This window comes from Kogia breviceps, chromosome 4 (genome assembly GCF_026419965.1).
Source record: "Kogia breviceps isolate mKogBre1 chromosome 4, mKogBre1 haplotype 1, whole genome shotgun sequence".
Taxonomy (NCBI): Eukaryota; Metazoa; Chordata; class Mammalia; order Artiodactyla; family Physeteridae; genus Kogia; species Kogia breviceps.
In genome coordinates this window covers 87,517,766-87,536,420 of record NC_081313.1, presented here as the reverse complement: position 1 = coordinate 87,536,420, position 18,655 = coordinate 87,517,766, and the positions used below count along the sequence as shown (strand labels likewise).

At 39.6% G+C, this 18,655-nt stretch overlaps 1 protein-coding gene across 2 annotated transcripts in view; it reads left to right on the top strand.

Moving 5' to 3' along the window:
• Window positions 1–245: 245 nt before the first annotated feature.
• Window positions 246–18,655, top strand: part of EFNA5 (ephrin A5) — a 284,025-nt gene continuing 265,615 nt past the window's right edge. The window contains exon 1 of one of the 2 annotated variants that reach the window (XM_059063247.2): window positions 246–2,090. In XM_059063247.2, the coding sequence (XP_058919230.1) occupies window positions 1,966–2,090 (125 nt within the window). In that variant the 5' untranslated portion in view covers window positions 246–1,965. The remainder of the gene's footprint in view (window positions 2,091–18,655) is intronic. The other variant, XM_059063245.2, reaches the window with a different exon arrangement.

The window sequence follows — 18,655 nt, the reverse complement described above, 5'->3', positions numbered from 1 at the left end:
ACAGCAGGCCTTTCCCTGACTGGCTGCTCCAGCCACCCCCCCACCCCTTCCCAAGTAAACTGCGAGGAAAAAAAAAAAAAAAAAAAAAAAAAAAGCAGCCCACATGACCCGGGCCGCGGCGGCAGCAGCGCTGGCTAGGCTCGGGCTAGCGGCGCCTCCCGCCCTCGGTCCGTAGCTCACACCAGCGCTCGCGCCGCCCGCCGACCCCGCGCCCCGCGCTCCACGCCCACCCCCCCGCCCCGCGCCGCCCACGTCCACGTTCACGCGCGCGGCCTCGCGCTCCGGTACGGCTGCTGCTGCTGGGTTGCCGCTGCTGTCGGCTTTACACGCAGGTCATTAACGAGGGGGCGTGCCCGAGGAAATTTTTCCCATAAAGCATTTTTTCTCTCTCTCTTTTTTTTTCTCTTTTGCAAAACTGACTTTTACCCCTTTCCACTTCTCGCCAGTCATTTCAATCCCTCCCGGGCTGCTCGTTCTGCTGCTGCTGCACTCAAGTTTATTTTCCCGCCTGATAAAGGTTTGGGATTCTGTCGGTGGTTTTCACCTCTTGTTGCTGCTGTGCCCAAGGAGGGAAAGAGGAGCAGCTGCGGGAGGATCGGGAAGGTTTTCTGATGTAGTCATCGGGGAGGTGCCACACGCTCTCGTGCGCTCTCTTTCTTTTTTTTCTCCTTTCGCATTTCAAACTGATTGATGCCTCTCTACAAGTTGCCGGGCTTGGGGTCGGACCAGTCGGAGTCGCAGAGACACTTCTGAGAGCTCACCCAGGGCTCTTGGCACCGCGTCTGGGGGCTCATTCTTGCTCCCGGAAGGCGATCGGAGACTGACATCAGCCCATCCAGGAGTTGGAGGGATTCATTTTAAAGTGATTGTTTCCCCTCCCGCTCTCCAGCTGAACTGTTGGATTGGCATCGTCCTGCAGGTTTCGGCATCCCAGCTCCGCCTGGCTGGCTGGTTCAGACCTCTGCTCTCCATTCACTCTGGTGCACCGACTCCCAGCCAAGAAAAGCACGCGCGAGAAATCCCCGAGACTCAGGCAGCAGCCGGGGTGTCGCCTCCCGCCACCGCCGTAGTCCGACTCCGACAGGGGACCTGCCGGAAGACGCGAAAAGCCAAACTTTTCTTTGAGGTTTGCGAGGCAAGACTGCTCCTCGCCCGCTTAGCTGCCGCTTAACCGGTTCCAGGACGCCGGCGGGGCTGGGTTTCTGGCTCCAGATCTCCACCCTTCTCTGCGCACCGCCCCGAACCCGTAGCACCTACGAGACTCCTCCGAGATTTCCAGGGGTTACCGGGTTAAAGCACAGAGGAGGCGGGGGAAGGGGGTCCTCAGACTCCCAGGACCACAGGCGGGAAGCCCCCCCATCCACACGGAGCCCTCTTCCTGCAGTTTCCTACAGGCCGCCAAAGTAACTTGGAGCGAAGCGGGGCGCAGTGCGAGGGCCCTGGGCGGCGGCGGAGCCGTGCGCAGCCCGCGGCGCCGACGCTGAGCCGGGCCCGGCGGGCCAGTGTATGTCTCCCCGCGGCCGTGGCGCGCAACTCCCGGTGACTGTGCAACGTGCGCCGCCGCCTGCCCCAACCCGCGCTGCCGCCGCCCGGCCCGGCGCGCACCTCCTTCTCCCGGGGTGACCGGCCTGCCGCCGCAGCCCGAGACACAGCTTCCCCCGCCCTCGCCGCCGCCACCACACACGCACGCTTCTCTCCATCTTGTGATTCCTTTTTTCCTCCTGAGCCTTCCAGTGGGGGTGCGAGTTTGCCTTTATTCCCCCCACTCCTCCACCCTTTTTTCTCTCTCCTCCCCCTCCTCAGCTTGGTGTGCGCCTCTTTCTTTTCTCGCCCCTCTTCATTTTTATTTATTCATATTTATTTGGCTCCTGCTCTCTCTCGCCCCTTCTCCCTCCCTCCCTCCCTCCGGATCCCTGATCTCTCCCCGGAGTGGCGCGTCGGCGGCTCCGCCGCTGGCCAGGCGTGATGTTGCACGTGGAGATGTTGACGCTGATGTTTCTTGTGCTCTGGACGTGTGTGTTCAGCCAGGACCCTGGCTCCAAGGCCGTCGCCGACCGCTACGCCGTCTACTGGAACAGCAGCAACCCCAGGTAAAGCAATGGGGGGCGGAGAACCGGGGCTACCCGGGCCTCGGGGCCCTGCGGAAGGAGCGGCGGCGCCGGGGATCCGCGCGCATCGGCCGACAGCGGCGCGCACTCTGAGTCTGCGTCGCTCGGGCGCGGATGGCTTTCGAGGCGACCGCGGGAAACGCTCACTTCGTGCCCCTCATTGTGAGGTGCGGCAGGGAGCCTGAGAGCCCCTGGGCGTCCCCGGGGCTGCCCAGACCCGCTGCTTCTGCGAAGCCCGGGGAGACTCGGAAAAGGCGGGAGCCCGGGAGTCGAGACTTCGCTTCCCACCCGGGCAGGCTGGCCAGCATCCCGATCCAGGCGCGGGGCTTGGGCACGGGGAGCCCCGGGTGCAAGCCGCCAGGAGCTTCCTCTTGGAGCGTGGCTGCGCAGGAACTGCGGGGAGAACCCGCTAAACATCCCCAAAGTGTTTTTTTGTTTGTTTTTTAAATTTTTTCCTTCCCTTTTCCCCGGTGCGCTCAGAAAGCGCACTGGCTGGGGGACGTGTGGGGGGCTGGGAAGCGGAAGCTTTAGGTTTATATTTTCCTCTTTAATTGCGAGGAAATCATCCGGCCCCTAAGCCAGTCTGGTCCCGTCTCTCCTGGCCAGTAGAGAGGCTTCTCCCACCTCCTCCTCCTCCCGGTGGGCTCAAGGTGCCAGAAAGTTTGATCTAATGCCGGGTTACGTCATGCTTGCGGAGCTAGCTGCTGGAGTTGGCCGAACCGGGAGGTGGGCGCCCTTCATCCGAAGCCTGGCAGTGTGCAGCCGGAGGAAAACGCGCGGTTACCTGGAAACATTTTTCGGGCGCTTCCGAAGCCAGCCGAGTACGCGGGAACGTAGAGATGGGCGCCCGGGGCCGCCCTAGCGCTCCTGCTGGACCCTGGCTAACTGCCTGGGTTCCTTGTTCACGGACCTTGGAAGAGGGGTAGGGATGGGGTTGTTCAGAGTGCCGGGCGGACCCCTCCCGATCCAGAGCAGGTCCAAGCCCTACCTTCTCCCGGGCAGCAGTCGGCCCCGCTGGGCCCATATTGCTCTGCCTTTCTGGGACCGAGGCCAGCTTCCAGCTTCTAGCTTCCAGCTGTAGGCTGGTCTCGGTGCCCGCCGAGGAGAAGGGAAATAGCATCGATTATACCTAAAATCCCAGGTTTTTCCCTGGGCTGGCGTGGAAGTTGGGAGAAGAAAGGCGGAGGCCAAGGGAAGAGTTTGTGGTTGCTGCGCGCCCAGCGCGCTTGAGGAGAGGGGGCTGGTGGGCGCCTCTAGTTTTTCCTACCTCCCGGTGGCCCTCTCCGCCGGCCTCCCGCCTTCCTTTGTTATGCTGGCATAGGAGGGATTCCCCCTCTTGAAGTACTGTTCTCTCGGCTGAAGATGAGCAGATTTCCCTTCGAGCCGTACACCGGTTGCCGAACGGGGATAGAGTCCCCCCACCCTGCTACCCCAGGAAAGATAGTCACACCCAGGTAGCCCAAGTCCTGATTGAATCGCTTGGGCCAAGTGGAGACATCCTTCAAAGTTTGGTTTAAAAAGTCTGCTGGAGGTGGTTGGTGGGATGGGAAGCTATTTCTTCTTTGACATGCCACTTACCGCTATTAGGAAAAGAGAAAGAGAAGCCATCCTGCCAGAGAGATGCCTTTTATTAAAGCTGACAAGACAAATAGAGCAAGCTTTCCAGTTGTGATGGCGTTAAAAGCAAGTCTCATTATGTTGGTTGGTTTTATTCCCCTTTGGGCTCTATTAGACAGCATATTCGAAACAGAGGAATTTATATTTTAAACTTTAGTGCCTTATCAAATAAAACAACAGTGAAATTGGTTAGTTGAATTTGGGACATTTTGCTCTTTCTTGTCTTTTGTTTCCCACTCCTAACTTCACAGTGTAATCTTTTTCTCATGGTATTAATTTATTTGGGTACTTGGGTATTCCAGCCATCCTGGGTTAAAACAGAAAGAATCAGCAACATCCCCACTCTTACCCCTCCTTCTTAACCTGTCAAACTAGTCTGAGTTAGTTTGAGGACATTTTATCTTAGGTTATCTCTGTTTTATGCTTTTGATACTGTTGTTTAGTTTGAGATTAGCACATTGATTTTTGTCACAGGTCATGTTTTTTAATAGATCTGCCCTGCCTGCGGAAAACTCTTCTGCTCAGGATGCCATGGTGTGTTTGAACCTGCCCAAAATTAATCTGTAGAATTTTAAAATACCAAGAGTATTCTCAAGTCAGTATTTTAATTTGAAGTTTGTGGAAATGCCTATTTGATCATTATCAATTTGATAATGTCCAAAAGAAAGAATCATGCAACACTCCCCCCCCCGCAAAAAAAATTCAGCTCTAACTTTAGTATTCTTAGGGATTTGTGGGTGTGTTTATCTTCATATGTTATCACAGTAAAACTTACTTTAAAAAATAATATAATTTTAAAACTAGGTATTGGTAGGCAGATTTATCTTAGAAATGTGGAATAAGATGGTGCTTTTTTGATGAATGAAGAAAAGTTAGCTTGGATGTATTTAAAAGGAGCCAAATGCAAAATAAGTAATTTAGAAATAAGTTTATCATAAAAGATAGTGAAAAAATATTTTAGAAAATTTGTAGGGGTCTACTAAATTTTAAATTTTTAATGTTTTACATTTTCTTTTCATCTATGTTATCATTTTGTAAAGTAAGTTAACCATGCCTTTTGGTTTGACATAAATCCTATCTTTTAAGATTTTGCTAAATTAATTATATTATCAGAAGACTTCAGTCTTGTAGAAAAAAGTAGAGAACTTTAATTGCAACTTAAATAGACTTTAAAGATTTTTCTCTTAGGAGAAGAGTTCAGCGGACACATTGAGCTGATATAAATGGATATTGTGGCAAAATGAAGTAAATATATTTTAGCTTATACTAATGTACTTCATTTGAAATTATGTTTAGATAAAATTAAAATTAAGTATTACATCTTGATCACAGGATTTAAATATCTTATTTTGTAACTTGTGTAGTCATAGGAGTTTATCAGCTGCATTGGGTTTCATTACTGACTGCTTTGATAACAGAAACATCCATAGATCTAAGTTCACAGAGGAAAAAAATGTAAAACTTATTTGCTGTCATATAAGTTTTACTGTTAGAATCTGTCTTCCCAAGCATTCACTTCTGGGAAATAGATGTTTAATTTTTAAATGCTGATAATTTTTTAATTGCCAGTATTTATTGGGCAGTGGACCACACGGATTTTATGTATTGACTTGCTACAAATCTCTAAAATAACAACTGAGACCTAACAGTCTGAATAAAAATATATGAGAACATTTTTGTAAATGCGTCTTTCATATTTTAAACATTTGAAAAGTTGTATGAGTTTTACCTAAATCGTGAGAGTAATAGAAAGATCCTTTTAATGTTATGCTCAATTCTGAACCGGCCTGTTACTAAGTAAGTTTGAGTAATGAAGATCCAAGTCAAGGAGAATATAACTATGGATAGAATATTTGTGTCTAATTTCTTTAATAATGGAAAAAGCTTTTAAGTAACTTTTAAAAAGACTTTCAATAATAAAACTTCCCTTACATTCTCCCTTAGTAGCTACGCTTATAAAGGTAGAGGTGACTCAATGTTAAGAATATGCTGCTTAATTTGAAACATGCTATAAACAGTTTGGTGCTTCCAAAGAGAATATTCTTTCAAATGCTGTGTATGTTGAAAATTCTTGGATTCATTTGACCACTTGCCAAAATGATGCTGGGGATAATTAAACATGTCTCCTACTGGTTGGCATTAATAGATGGAATAGTAAAATAATACAGTGGCAAAGATAACCAGCATACTTTAATAAGAGTACCGATTTTCTTCCCTTAGTACTTCGCTTCTGTTAAGCTTTGAGAATCACCAATTTAAAATGTTATTCTCTTATGGGAAAAGATATCCCTATAATTCATTTGGGATTTTCTAAATTTTAGCCTAACCATATGTTTTCTTTGGACTTGTAAATTAAACATTTCATGTTAGAGTAGCAGGTAATTGACACCATTTAGTTTTGCAAACATGTAATCTTGAGTTGTGAAAGTGATGTGAATTCTAGGTCAACATTCCCAAATCTTTCAGGCAGTATAGGTGATATTTATGTGACTAAGTAGAGAGAAGTAGTAACATTTTTCCCTGATCATATAGCCCTTGCATATTTTTTCTCTTTCAAAATTCACTTGTTTCACTTAAAAAAATCTGAGCTGCCAGTGTTATATGTATATGCCAGTATACTAGTACTGTGCCTTTTCCACTGACAAATGAAATCAGTTTGGTCTAAATCTAAGAATTTGTTTTGAGGAAAGATGGAAAGTTGATCTTGGTTTTGAATGAGTTGTATCACCAACCCTGATAACTTTATTTTTGAAATATTAAGTGTTTTAAATAATACTTCATATATTAGAAACAAAAGTTCTTCAAGTAAAAGACATTACCTAGAATCTTTTAACGTTATTAACTCTGAACCTCAGTGTAATGTATCATTTTATTAGATGTATGGGATAATTTTGTTATTTTGATATTTATATCAGAATTTTATAAACATCTGCTTTAAAAATAAAGCAGTGTGATGAAAATTTATACCCACTGTAGGAGACCTGAAGTGTTTTTACCCTTATCCATTTGTAGGAGACCTGAAGTGAATTTTCCCCCTCTTACCCTTTGTTTAATCTAGAAACTTTAGAAGAAAAGTGTGCTTCTTATTTTTGGCCAGTTTTCCATAGAAGTTCGAAAGCAAAATAAGCCATTGAGATGTTGTGTTCCAGTGATTTTATACATTATGTTATGTATTCGTAATAAGCTATCAGAAATAGTCAACTGTGTTTTTCTTAGGTGACTGGAACATCAGTGCTGTTTGAGGCACGCTTGGCTGTACAGTGTGAGACCAAGGTCAATATACTCTTCATGATTAAAAGAATCAGAGAGAGCCTTCAGTAGTTCTTTACTCCCTGTTCGTTGATTTTAGTGGTATTAACTAAGCCATTGGCTCACTGAACGAATATCTTGTTGCCATATGTGTTCTGGCTGATAATCAATAGCTCTAGAGGCATCCACCTTTGAAGACTGAGGATCAGATTTGGAGGGAGCATTTAGTTATTTGGGGGCAAATTAACCTTGTGAATTTCTTGCGATTTAATCTTGTAAGATGCCTCTGAAGAGGCATTTCATTGCATTCTGTCCACTGGCCTGATTTCCTGTTGGATGGGACAGATAAAGATGAGTGCCTCCTTTTCTCCCCTGTTGCTATGAACCAAGCAAGCTACCAGCTTCATGCTGGGCCAAGAAAATTAATGAATACAATTAGTCCTTCAGGAGTCCTGGCCATTGCAAACTTAGAAGTATATGCCAAAAGAATGTACCTTTGAGGAAGAGAAAACATTGAAATAGAAAATGAACAAAACATAAGAATATGTTAAGAACAGAATTTTATGTGAGGGTAACATTTGGTTTATTGTTTAGTTTTTTTTCCTTTGTCCAATATATTTCATTTGATTAATAGTTTTTTAAAAACGATGCCCCTCAGCCCTCTTCATTTTTTGTGTTGGTTTTGAATAACTTCCAGCAGCAATGAGAATTTTAAAAGCTGTGATATTTTATTTTAGATAATGAACCATTCTATGTTAACTGATGCCATATAATCAGTTTTCTTTTCAGAAACAGTATACAAACTGTTAAAACAGCAGCCCTGATTAGAATGTCTTTGTTGAAAAGGAAGCTTGTATCTCTAAGCACAGTGAGGAAGGTCTGGCCACTTACCCAGGATGCTCAGTCAGGACTAGTCTTCTAAACCAAGGAAAAATTGCCTCACATCATTTGTGACGGATAATACCTTCATATTCAGGTATAAAACCTCAAAGAGGAGTGTAAGAAATGAGATATTAATATTCACTTTTAGTAATTTGTCTTATGATGGTGGTCTTAGATGCTAAACATCAATAAATTATTGTCTTTTTTAAGGGCCTGATTTATATTATTAGATTTATATTTTAGTCTGCTTCTCAACCTATACCCTGAGCTGTTTTGTGGAAAAGTTTCTTGTGATTAATTTGAACTTCCAGTGTTTCTGAATGGGATATTACTCACTACCAGGAGATCTGTTTCCTCTGGAATTTGCCTGCATTCATGTTTTCAAAATTGTCAGTTATAAACAAGGCAGCATAATGACATAGAAGAACTTAGTTTAAAAGTAAAAAGTAATAATGCAGGTTTTTCTTTATTACAACTATTATGCCTAGTTTTGAGCATAAACAAAAAGTTTTCCTTCTATTTTACTATTCTTGATAATCTATACTCCTTATTGTACTCTGAAGGGTTTATTGTGAACTACTGAAGTCTCTACACTGTTTTCTAATCTGAAATCTGTGTAGATGGAAACTCTTTATTTTTAGGCTTTTGAATATAGTATTCAAACAGTGAGCCATAGATTTCAATAAAACCATTATTTTAAAACAGTGAAAACTTCTCCTTGAGTTAGCTAGTTGCTGGGAAACGATAGTGTACTACAGTGATGGTTAGCTCAGCTTTCATTCAGGTAGAATTCTATCATTTTCAATAAGGAAAAATAAACCTTTGTCATCTTGAGAAACATTCTTCATGCAATTGACAGTTGACAGGTTGAAGAAAATGTTACTGTCAGGTCTTATTTTCCCCTCAAGTGAGAAATAAAAATAATTTTGAGTGATTAAAAAAAAACTATTTAAAACTTATTTCAAAATGGAGGAAGATGTTTTTAGTTTTTATGTGTATGTCACAGAGTTAATCTGCCATTTGCTTCAGGGAAGGTCATCTAAGTGCAATTCCAGGAGAGGTTGTCTAACAGCTAAGTTCCTAGGGTATTACCTTTGAAAAGCCAAATACAGTTGATTTGTTTGTAACAGAATATCTATCACTGGGCATTTTATGATGGAGTTCTGTAAGAGATACAAGATAATCAATATTATTCCTGTTACTGCTTATCAAGTGACCTGATTTGGGGGACTGATGATCATGATTCTGATACAAAGGATAATTGGGAATTTTGGTTTTGTGATATCTCTATGTATATGCATTGGACAATCACCTTATTAGCACACAAAGATCAAAACTTAAAAAAAATTGCTTTGCTGTTAATAATTTTCAGTAACTGCACAGAGTAAACCGTAAATTTCCATGTGGAAGTGCATGAATACACACTTGGAGATTAGAAAAAAAATATATCAAAGTTCTTGTTTCTTGATTTAGAAAAGCTAGTTTTTTGGCTTTCAGTTAAATCAGCGTTTCTTTTCTTTCCCCCTAGAAGCAGCCATCTTGTTTTAAGACCGATTTTACTTCTTTCATGAAAATGGTCCGGAAATGAATATGGACGATAGAAAAGGACTAAACCACTTTGGGATCATTTTGGCAGGGCTCTACATTTAAAGCTCTATCTTAAGTTATTTGTGAGCTCAGTAGAATGCTATCTTCTTGTATTCAGTTGACCAAAAAAAGGGTATTTTAGCTTAGTAATTATATATTTTAAACCTAGGCATATTATATTTTCATGTTAAATATTGGGCTGTACCATGTTTACAAATGTAGTTTTCTCTTGAAGCTTACAATTTATTGTTAATTTCTCAGTGATATATTAGTAGCCCCCATTATCAGCCCACCCGAAACCCTGACTTCCTTTTTCTTATTGTACTAAGCAGTCCTTTTTGTTTGTTGGTTGATTTTTTTTTTTTTTCCAAATTGCACAGCGTTAGCAGGAATCTTTCTCTAGTAAGTGGTTCTGATAAAAATATAGTTACCTCCAAAAATGAAGCATTTGGGGTGCTTTAAGAAGCATTATATGAAGCCAGAGCCTTTTTCGTCCCTGGAATATAGGCTCTCACAATCTCATTACTAAACCATTCTTGTGGGTTCTTACAGAAAATTATTTTGAAAGTAAATTCATATTTGTTTTTAAAAATTATGAGAGTATACTAATTGAGACTGTTATATTTTCCACCATGTTTTGTATTTCTGGATACATTTGGAGGAACATGTGGTCTAGTAAACTTTACCAAAAATTTATACTACACTTCTTGCCACTGCATCTGTCTGATGATGTCTGGGAACATTATTCCCATGTACTGAAGTAAAAACAGAACGTCTTAAGACTAATTTCAAAGTAACCTGAGTCAGTCAGTCTGATTAAACTGGGCACAAATTGAATACTAGTTATGTCACAGATTGCTTCAGTTCATTAGAAGTAGGATTTTTGATGGTTGCAAGTACCATGTAAAGGAGATAAATAAAATACATGTTTTAAGATCGGATACACATCTCATGAACTTCTCATTAAAGTCCAAGTATGAGTTGACAGTTTTTGTACCAAAACGCTTTCCTCTGCTATCCATCATCTGTTTTTCTTTGACTGATGGAGAAGACTAAAATAACCAAGGGTTCAAAATGACCTTTTTGTTTTAAATGAACTAACAAATACTTTTGTTTTTTCTTCCCGCTTCTAAGGTGTCAGAATATCCATTCTAGTTTTATTAGTGATTTATTTATGTATGTAGGAACTAAAATTCACAATTAGCTCTTGCCTCTTACTATGAAAATACATATTATAAAAGTAAATGAAAGTATTTTCTCCCATTAAAAATGCAGTTTTGTGGTTTGATGCAGTCATCGCTTATTTTGGTTGGATAATTGTAGTGCTAATTGTTATCTAGATTTTGATGGTGGAGGGCATGATACTTGATGTTTTCTGGTACTTAGGTGCTGGCCGGATATACGGCTTTGTCATATTTGCCTAACTTTAATAATATATAGGGGACTTAACCTTTTGGTTAAGTAATTTTTAATGGTATTTAATTGTATGGAGTCAAATGGGATTAGGGAGAAAAGGAAAAATAATTCTAAATATGGGGAAGTTATCTTTTATGTTTAACAATTAGGTTAAACAAAGTGGGAGCAAATGAGCCTAGTTCCCGTCTATTGTTTCAGGGCAAGAAAATACAGACAGATGTCGGAATGTGGAAGCTGTGACCTCTGACCCACACAGCATGGCCACTGCTGTGGCACACAAGTGTCCTGAGCCACCATCATCGTAGCAGCACTTTTTGAAGTGACTGACACTTGAGATGGAGAACCTGAAACTGATTCTGTAGCTATTTGTAGCTCTCCGAAATCTCAGTCTTTTTAGCTTCAATTTTAAGTTCCTCACCTTACCTTTTATGAAAAACGTTTCTTTGTTTGGCTCAGAGAGTGCTTTTGTGACTTCTAGAAGGGGTCTGTATCCCTGTAGTCACTATCAATCTTTTCCTCCCAATAGATTTATTCATCGGGTTGGGATAATGGAGGAAACTCAGATGTATGGCTCTGCTGCACCAAGTATTTATCTGCTTTATTTAGCTAATATGTACTTTTTGAAAGACAAATGAAAGCAGTGGTTTTGTTGAAGGCCCTTTCTTTTAGTCTCTGCTCTGCAATCTCGCCGATAACCCCTGGGTTCAGACAGACCATTAATGTTTTAGATACTGTGGCATTCAGTATTTTCTTCATATATTTGTTTACTATTACTGCTGCAATAAACTTCTATGCCTATTTCTGTAGTTTTCTGGCAGGGGCTCCATTTATTAAAATTTAGTGACCCAGCACTAAGAAGGGTACAGTTCAAATAGTGGTGCTCCTGACAGGGTTTTGTGTCAAACAAGAGAAAATAATAGGGAAATGAAAGCTGCCAAAATGTGTCTCCCAATTACTAATTAATCAGGAGAGAAAGGACCTCAGTGACAGATCTAGTGTCTGCCATGACAGCAACTTGGGGGATGCCTTATTTTAAATACTGTATAAAACAAATTGAAGTAAGCCTCAGGGACTATAGCACCCAGATATTTGATATCACAAGTGTTAATTTGTTTAAGTCTGTATAAAGCAAGGCAAAACCCAAAACTGAAACTGAATCTTTGTATTCTTCACTGATAGTATCAAAACATAAAGCTATTCTTTATGTATTTTGCTTATTAATAAGCAATGCCTTTATTCTTATTAATATTTTAGTACAAATGTAATAGTATTCTTGGTTTTAGTATTGATGTAGCGTTGTATACATACTTTATCCTCGATAGAGACTTGGGAAAAAATTAAAAATTTTTTCTATCATATGCCTGGCATCAATATTTTTAAGCATTACTATAATTGAAGAACAAAAGTCTCCCCTCCCCTGGAAATATATGTTTTTGCTGTCCCACAGGTTCCAGGACCCATAATTAAATGCCTGTTATTAGTTTATTTTTTCCATAGCATTTACAACCTAAAAAGAAAAGGGTCTTGTATGGAACTATAGCTGTCAGGGGAACAATGAAAACTAATTACACACTCTGCTATTACTATTGTCAACTATACTCTTGGGAAAACAACAACATGACTGAGTGTGTGTGTGTGTACAGGATATTCCATATGATTATATACATATGGGGTCAGACATCTGATGGCTTAAAACTCTGGGTTCCCTGAAGCAAAAAAAAAATGTATAAATGACAATTGAATTCAGTTAATTAAATAGAAAAAAAACAATTCTTTATTGGGGAGAGTATTCCTGATTTAGTATCCGTCCTTTAAAATATGGCCTAAGAGGGCTTCCCTGGTGGTGCAGTGGTTGAGAGTCCGCCTGACGATGCAGGGGACACGGATTCGTGCCCCGGTCCGGGAAGATCCCACATGCCACAGAGCGGCTGGGCCCGTGAGCCATGGCCGCTGAGCCTGCGCGTCCGGAGCCTGTGCTCCGCAACCGGAGAGGCCACAGCGGTGAGAGGCCTGCGTACCGCAAAAAAAAAAAAAAAAAAAAATGGCCTAAGAGAGTCAGCAATAATCATGACTCTGAATAGCTCATTATTTTGAGTATCATTTTGGAATGGTCCTGTTACCAGTACATCTATGTTATTAATGTATTTGATTATTTACTATATAATTATCCCTTTCACAAATTATTTCTTTGCTTTGCTTTAGAGTTCTGTGTTGGTATCTGGTTATTTGAGGACTGATTACTTAGTTTGTTTATTATGTATATTTCCCTGTCACTGTATTTCTCTTTTGATGGCTTTGGCCATTTCACTGTTCAGTAGGTGGATTTGAGAAAGAAAATAAAACTAAAAAAATGATGTTTCTGAAACTTATAGCAGCTTTCATATGAGATTTGGTAAGAAAAGACTTTGAGGCTATTGAATAACTTGAGGTTTGGAATCAGTTTTGTATTTTAATCATCCATGCCATTCCTGTTCTCTGGTACCACACAGAATCAGGACTTGGCCCTATATAATGGTTTCCATTACTACTTCGATTTCTTGGGTGAATTCTCCTTACTGTATTTAAAACCAGAGCCAAATGGGCGAATTCAGAAATTATATGTTGATTTAAACTTAGTTTTCCAAAGTTTTCACATTAAAGCAACGTTATAGATAAATATCTAACAGTAGTAATATATTCCTATATTGAATATCCAAAGGTTACAATTGATAAAATATTGAGTGATACCTGCAGACACTGAGAGGCACACAGTGGATTCGGAGATGCATAAGACAGCATCTGTACCCTTAAGGAACTTGCAGTTTTGTGTACGTTTAAGAACTGTATACACATAATCACTGTGCAAAGTAGAAGATACTCTAAGAAATGTTCACATATGGATTTATTCAGCAAATATTTATCGAGTGTCCACTGTAGGCCAGGTATTGTTCTTAGTACTGGAGATATTGCAGGAAACAATATATAAACAGTATCCTGCCATCATGAAGCAGTCAATTTGCGATTTCTAGATCACTGCTTTTCACAGTCTAATGTGCACACAAGTCCTCTGAGGATTTTGTTGAAATACAGATTTTAATTCAGTAGATCTGGGGTGGGGTTTGACATTCTGCATTTCTAGCGAGCTCCCAGGTGGTATTGATGCTTCTGGCCCATGAACCACAGTTGGAGCAGCTAGGTTCTAGATAAATCAGTGGGGAGAGAGATTACTTCCGGTTTCTTATCAAGGGCTCTTGGTTGTATTTGCCCTGAACTTTCTGTACAGTTTCTCAAGTGGCTTAGTATTTGCATGAGTGCAAGTTATTTGTCTTAAGACCAGGTAATCTTCATTTCTTGCAACTTTACCCCAAATCTCAGACAAATAAAATAGATTTTTACATTGAGGTTTATGTGTCATTAAAATATACCACTATCAAAAGTAACAGGCCAGGGATTTTGATGTAAGTCTTGCTCTTTATAGACAAATCTACTGGAGTGAAAATATTGCCTTGGTCCAAGAAGTTTAAGGAGGATCCTGTCATAAATGTTGCAATATATTTGCAAACCCTCCCCAGAGATATTTTCTATGGCAATGCCAGAATTACACCTCAGAAACAGATTTTTAACACTTTCCAATTAAAATCCATATGGTTAAATGAACCTCAAATGTTCATCTTACATTCAGCACAGAAGATGACTAACAGTTTTTCTGCTTCCACTGGCAGGGTTTCTTGTGGGTGACTTTAGGAGCCTACACTTCCTTGGAGACTTGGGAGGAAAACAGCTGTCTGCTCTAAAATCTATGATTCTAGTGTCCTTAGTAATCTTTGTTTCTATAGAGTCTCGGTAATATAAAGTCTATAAATACACTTCTGTTTTTTTCACAGCATATATATAATTCGCTTTTGCAAAACAATTGTGTGATGCTTGTATTCACAAGTAAAGGGTGGAAGTAGTTAAATTCAGATTACTCTGCCTGCTTACTTGTTGTTCCTCACTCTTTGTGTATAAATACAATATTCCCACTCTCCTATGTGAACTTGAAAGTCTTTGAAAGCATAAGTACACTTAACCGATATACCTCTATGGAACAATTATTAAAAGGAAGATGAAACTGTTTGCCTGTAGACCAGCTATGTTTGTATGAAAATAAACCAAAAGAAGGGAAGGATGGTGAGCACTCTTAATTCAAATATCCTTTTGTTTTTAATAACGATTTTACCAATACTTTTTTATAGTTAAATATCAAACAAGTAGATCTTTTCATTTTCAAATCCTTGGCAAAATGGATTTAATTAAAATATTGTGTAACTTTTATAAGAACTATGAATATCATTAAGAATAGTAAATCAAGACATGTCTGTTTTGCTTGTTTTTTGTAGGTTTATGTTTATTCTCATTATGGTGTAAATAAGTGTCTGAGACAGTGACTTTGAGGTGACACCCACTTAGAGTTTCCAGTTTTATGATTCTCATAGATAAAGAAATTAGAGAATCTTCTGTGACTGTGTGAACTTCAGTGGTTCCTAAAAAAGAAGTATGCTTAGAAGATTATTAAATTTAGAAATAGGATATCTTTATTGATTAAAATGAAGTCATTTGCATATCTCTAAGGAATGGCTTTGTTCAAAATGGAGTTAATATACCTAAGATTTGTGGCCATTGCCATGTTTAGATAAAGCAGAAGATACTCAGTAGTTCTAATTATTGTTTTGCCCCTCCATTTTTTAAAAGGGAAAATAAATACATTGAACACTTTTTATTTAACTCAAGGCTGTTAACAGTGATTTGTCCTCATTCATTGAACAGTTTTTATTTAGCTCAAGGCTATTAACAGTGATTTGTCTCCAGATTAATAGGTTGTAACTAAGTTCTTTGATACACTGATATTTCTACATTTACAAATTGTTTTGACTGCATACAGTGATTTGTCCTCAGATTAATAGGTTGTGACCAAGTTCTTTGATACACTGATATTTCTACATTTACGGATTGTTTTGACTGCATAAAATAAAGGCATTGAATTATGTACTTTTTTTTTGTTTTGAGTTTTTATAATAGCAGCTCTTTTGGGTAAAACTTTGAATGGGTTTGGGTGTCGTCTAGGCAAGGCTCAGAGAGTAAGATATTAAAAATCCTATGTCAGATTTGATTTTTAAATTGTCTTTGTTAACATTTTTTGTTACATTTCAGATCTAGTTAAATTTCAGCTCTAATTGAGTCTAACTATGCCATTACATTTGTAAAGATTAATTTGGAACCTCAGTTTCTTCACCCTAACAGATAAACAGGTAATGTCTCCTTCAGATCTGTGAATTTTTGAAGGAAAGTATATCTGTAGCAGGATTTTTTAAAAGGTTATAAAAATTAGAGTAGAGATTGAAGGGGTCACCTCACTTTGCACTGATGCATCTTACTGTATAATTCTATATGTTCTTGTAAGTTGCATAGAAGTACAGTCTTACAAATAAAATTTTATTTTCTAAACATCATGGAAGAGTTGACTTTTTAAAAAAGATCAAGTTGTCTTATTTTGTAATATATGTTGTCCCTGATATGATTTATGCATGTATATAGGATTTTCTTTTAAAGGAATTCACATTTCAGGCTTTATCTTGTGATTTCTACATGAGTAATAATGTGTGAAGAGTGACACTTGAGAGGCAAGTCATCTAGGACCTTCTTCCAGAAAGGAAATTTGGATCTCCTCATGAAGTTGTTGCCCCCTCAGTTTGTCTCCAATATATTGTTTCCTCTTTGACTTCTAAAACCCTAATATTCTGCTTTGGACTTCATAGGTATAATGAGATATCTCCATCTCAAAGGAGAAATTAATGAATACCGACACCCTTTTGGAGAATGCTTGTATTTCCAATGAGGAGCTTGTTGAAACAAATCAATTCCTATCTGGGGCTGTTCCTTACAGGCAGCCCAGCTGTCCCTGGGATCCTTGGATTCTTCTGAATCCTACTGCCCGAAAAACAGGGTTTTGCCTCTTGATGCCTCTGTGCTTAAAAAACTCCTGTTATTGACTGCTTTTAAACTTAGTACATATTAATTATACACACATTGATGTTAGGAGCATAAATAGATCGTAACAGTGTCTAGCTAAGAAAGGAGACAGAATTTGTCAAGGAACACATATTTTTATGCACTGGAACCTAAGTTTCTTTTAACACATTACTGTCAAAGGGCCACTTTCCTGTAGAATTGTCTGGTGGTTACTCAAAGCAGGTTTTACTTCATATGTGTATAGCTATTCAGGAGAATAGCAAGTATGCCTGTTACTTGTTTAAAAATTGCAATCGTATACTTACATAATTATTTTATAACATTTTACTCCTGAAGATATAAACCTCACTTAAGGCAAAAAAATGTAATTCATAAAGGAAATTGCCAATGATCCTTATGTGCTGTACCCAGAAATTTAGTGACAACTGAGGGCAGCAATTGGCCAGTAGCAATAAAAATTGAAGTTAGTATTAGCAATACCAAAATTATTTGAAAGAGAACTGGTAACTCTCCATAACTGATTTCCCTTAAAAGTTCAGTGTTTTAATATTTGGAATTGCTAAGCTCACCAGAATATCAGACTGACCTTTTTCACATTTGTATCATCTCATACAAAAGAAGACTTCTTTTGTCCTGCTAAATTGGAAGTTAAGATTTGTCAAGGGAATGAGCTTGCTGTGAGTTTATTTCAGGCTTTAAACTTTGTAATTTTATGTTACTTGGATTCAGTATAATGAATGGTTAATGGTTACAATTCCTCCTGTGTTCCAGGCTTCCTTTCTTGGCAAAAGGTTAGTCAAGAAGTTTAAAGTTTGATGACTTACTTATTGACACTCTGTATTATTAAAAAAATAGTTCTTTATAACTCTTATATATCAGTTTAAAAATATCAGCCAGAGGCTTCATTTCAGCTAGGCTGACTTTGTATTTTCTTTCCGTGAGCGCATGTTGATTGATCAAATTAAGTGTATAGCAATCCAGTAATTCCTTAAGATGTGGCAGTAATTGGATTGAGTTGCATTTTAATTATTTAGCTTTTATTAATATGGTAAATATTGTAGTAAAGATTAGAGCTGAACATATTTCAGTGCATTTGATGAATTTAAGCAAACACGATAGAACAAGCCTATCCTAATATACCTAACCTTTTACCTCATATATTTTGAGGAAGGGTGGTTTGAATTCTCTTCATTCTCTTTGTGAAATGCCAAATTATGTCAGTGTAATTTGCTTGTTTAAAATATAGACAATGGTGAACTGCCCTTTAATACTAGTTCGTCATAAACTAAAATTTTTTAATTTTTGTTTTGTTTTGTTTTGTTTTTGCGGTACGCGGGCCTCTCACTGTTGTGGCCTCTCCCGTTGCGGAGCACAGGCTCCATACGCGCAGGCTCAGCGGCCATGGCTCACGGGGCCCAGCCGCTCCGCGGCACGTGGGATTTTCCCAGACCAGGGCAGGAACCCGTGTCCCCTGCATCGGCAGGCGGACTCTCAACCACTGCGCCACCAGGGAAGCCCTAAACTAGAATTTTTAAGTTTAGACATTTGCAAAAGCCTCTTTAATTTCTCTCCTATTAAAATTTTTGGATCATCTGTCCTTATGGAAATGTTGTAAAATGCGAATGGAATGTATAGTTAGGTCTTTAAGCAGAAACAATTAAGTCTACTTATTGATTTGAATGGAATAATGAGCATTATAATTGGTTATGGCAGACAACTATGAATTTCTTCCCTCAGGTATCTAACTGAAATCTCTGGTAATTTTATATGGCCTTAATCATTTTAGTAAAACTTCCCAACTGTCATTT